The 3,458-nt window shown below is 60.4% G+C and overlaps 1 protein-coding gene across 1 annotated transcript in view; it reads left to right on the top strand.

Moving 5' to 3' along the window:
- Window positions 1-3,458, top strand: part of LOC105309028 (peroxidasin homolog) — a 42,426-nt gene that overhangs the window by 32,342 nt on the left and 6,626 nt on the right. Inside the window, exon 19 of the mRNA XM_023525960.1 lies at window positions 2,723-3,455. Within this exon, the coding sequence (XP_023381728.1) occupies window positions 2,723-3,455 (733 nt within the window). The remainder of the gene's footprint in view (window positions 1-2,722; window positions 3,456-3,458) is intronic.

Here is a 3,458-nt window from a genome sequence, read left to right as displayed (position 1 = left end):
CCCGTCACTCTGCTCCAGCATGTGGCATTGCCCATCCGTGTGCCTCTGAGGACAGTGCCAGCAGTAGCTCTCCTGTGATGTGCTACAACTGGGGGGCTTAGGCTGTTTCAGGGCTCCTGACTTGTCTTTGTTGAGCACGTTTTCCCAGCGGGGCAAAAACGTCATTCAGTCGTCCTTAAATATGCGTGTGTGAGGTGAGGGAGGCGGGGCGCTGGGGGTCACTGCTCCCATCTTGGCGCGGGGTCCTCAGCACTGCCATGTGTGGGGCCTGTTTGTGCCTGGCTTCCCGGCGCTGGTGAACTGTGTGCAGACGCCTCGTGGGGCCAGGGTGGCTGCGCCACCCCCTCCCCACCTCAGCGCACAGGCGCCCTGGGAGATGTGTTGGACCCTTCCGTTCTGTCTACAGGCTCCATTGGCACAGAGCTGGCACCAGGGACGGGGCGGCTCTGCAGGCTGTCCCTGCGGTGCTCCCAGCCTTTCCCCCACCCTGTCTGGACCACCTTCCTCCCTGTGGAGGGCCTGCCGGGTTGCCTGGGGTTATTTCTCGCTATGGCCCCTTGTCTTCATCTGGGCCACAGCTCAGATGTTCGAACAGTGCAGTGGTGGCCTCAGCGTGTGGGTCTGAATCTTCCGTGTCCACACGTGCTGTTTACAGACGTGCTTTCGGACACTGCGAGAGGCTAAAGGAAGAGTGAGACCATCGGCCCTCGCAGGCTGAGGTGATTCTATGTTTCTTGTCATGTAGAGCAGTTATGGGGTGCACACGCACCCACCCACTCATTCATTCATCCATGCCTCTTTCGCACATGCGTGTCGGCACGTGTGCCCTGCCAGGGCTGGGGCAACTCAGCCCCTGGGTCGCGTGTGAGTGTGGGAACAGGCCAGGAGGGTGGGTGGGCGGTGCATGCAGGCTCCACACAGTGAGTGCAAGGTCAGAGGTGCAGGCAGGAACCCTGGGCCATCCTGGGTGTCTATGGGTGCTGTTTTCTATGGGTCGGTCACCTTTTGGGTGCAAAAGGTGACATTTGAGTAGAGGCCCAGCTATGCCACATCCACCAGAAGGGTGTTCTGGGTAGAAGGGACACAGGGTCCTGGCCATGTTTGGGGTATTTGGGGAAGAACAGGCCGTCTGCGGTGGCTGGAACAGGAAACAAGGTGGGAAGGTTTCGGGGTGCCTGCTGAGACCCCCGGGAGGTGGGGCGAGTATTTTGTCCTCTGCTTTGGGTGACATGGGAGCCACACATTCTGGCAGAGAAGTGACGTGATTTTACGGGGTTTGGGTTGTTGGGTGACAACACCATGAGGGACTGAAGGCAGATGCCGGAAACGCAGCAGGAAAGGGGGTGACAGTGCTGGGACCAGGGTGCCCAGTGAGGAGGGTTCTGGGTGTGACGGCTGAAGTGACATCTCTGGTACTAGGATGTAGGGGTGAGAGAGGACTCAGGATGACTCCCCGTGGCAGGAAGACAGGAGCTGACATTTGGTGACCTAGGCACATTGGGCTGTGGGTTTAGGAGATGGGGGGGTGTCTCACCTCTAGACACACAGGTGTGCACTTGCAGTGTCACCTCCAGGCTGCCTGTGTCCTTGTTCTGCAGACCTGGGTGTGATAGCTTGCTAGGGAAGAAAACGACTTTTTTCACTAATGCTATTTCTCAGAATTTTTTTGTTGCAAAACATTCATTTGGTCCATTCCCTGATTCTTGGATTCTTGGATTTATGTGTTTTCTTACATTTCGACATTTTAGTCACAGTCGTCTGGGTTCTGATACAGTTCTCATTTCTGGAGTGAACTAGAGTGTGAACGCGGCTAGACATTCAGGGCATTTTGCAGAGTTCTGGGGAGCGTCTCATTTCCAGAAGGCTCTTGCGCACCTGGTTTTGGAAATGGGTTTGGTTTTGTAGCCTGTATCAGTGAGACTCCAGGAGGCTCTGGTTCCTTAAAGCACAGCAGACATCTTCCAGTGTCACGGCGGTTGTGTCTGTGGCTGCCCGGTTGTGGTGCCTGCCCTCTGCCTGGGCTCCGCCCGGGAAGGTGGCCAGAGGAACTGGACCACCACACTCCGGCTCGGTCACTGGCAAACCTGCAGCGACGAGATGCAGGGGACATGTGTAGGAGGAAGCGGTTTTTTCCTGGCTCTGTGACGTGTGAACAGAACATTCTGACTTCCTAAGTGACTGTGAACAGAGCCAGACGCCCGCGTCACTGCCCTGGTCACTGGAAAGCGCAGCTGCAAGACTCAGGTGTGAGTGCTGTCGCCCCGGGGGCCGGCGCAGAGCCGCTGTCTGGGGACACAGAGGCCTGAGCACGGGCCTGGGCTGAAGTGTCAGCCGTGGAGTGCAGCCTGCAGTGAGGAGAGCCCGCTTAGAGCGGTCTGCCAGGCCGACCTGTCAGAGTTGCTTCCCCAGTGGACAGTCTGAGGTCCTGGGCAGAAAGATGAGCTCATCAGAGCTGGTGGGGACATGGGAGGGCATGTCCTTGTGGGGGCCTCTGAGACAGCAAGATACCCCGGGATGAGATTCCCTGGGTGTGCACCTGGTGGTGAGGTCTGTGGGGTCATTAAGTGAAGTGGAAAGCGTGGCCTGGGCTCATGGGCAGGGCTCCATTAGACTTGGAGCGGGTCAGTTTTGTGGGGCCGGGTCCAGGCCGAGGCCTCCCGAGATGCGGGAAGGTGTGCAGGGCCCGGGTCCAGGGCAGTAAGCTCGTCCACTCTCCCCCCAGGCTACCACTACAACGACCTGGTGTCCCCACAGTACCTGAGCCTCATTGCCAACCTGTCGGGCTGCACGGCCCACCGGCGCGTGACCAACTGCTCGGACATGTGCTTCCACCAGAAGTATCGCACGCACGACGGCACGTGCAACAACCTGCAGCACCCCATGTGGGGCGCCTCGCTCACCGCCTTTGAGCGCCTGCTCAAGTCTGTGTACGAGAACGGATTCAACACCCCGCGGGGCGCCAACCCCGGCCGGCTGTACCACGGGCACGCGCTGCCCATGCCCCGCCTGGTGTCTACCACGCTCATGGGCACGGAGGCCATCACCCCGGATGCGCAGTTCACTCACATGCTCATGCAGTGGGGCCAGTTCCTGGACCACGACCTGGACTCCACGGTGGTGGCGCTGAGCCAGGCGCGCTTCTCCGACGGCCAGCACTGCAGCACCGTGTGCGGCAGCGACCCGCCCTGCTTCTCGCTCGCCGTGCCCCCCAACGACCCGCGCGTCAGGAACGGGGCGCGCTGCATGTTCTTCGTGCGCTCCAGCCCCGTGTGCGGCAGCGGCCTCACCTCCCTGCTCATGAACTCCGTGTACCCGCGGGAGCAGATCAACCAGCTCACCTCCTACATCGACGCCTCCAACGTCTACGGGAGCTCGGCGCACGAGGCCCGCGCCCTCCGCGACCTGGCCGGCCAGCGTGGGCTGCTGCGCCAGGGCGTCGTGCAGCGCTCGGGGAAGCC

Source organism: Pteropus vampyrus, unplaced genomic scaffold (genome assembly GCF_000151845.1).
Source record: "Pteropus vampyrus isolate Shadow unplaced genomic scaffold, Pvam_2.0 Scaffold658, whole genome shotgun sequence".
Classification (NCBI taxonomy): Eukaryota; Metazoa; Chordata; class Mammalia; order Chiroptera; family Pteropodidae; genus Pteropus; species Pteropus vampyrus.
Note: the sequence above shows the minus strand (reverse complement) of the source record. Positions and strands in the feature narration are given on the sequence as shown.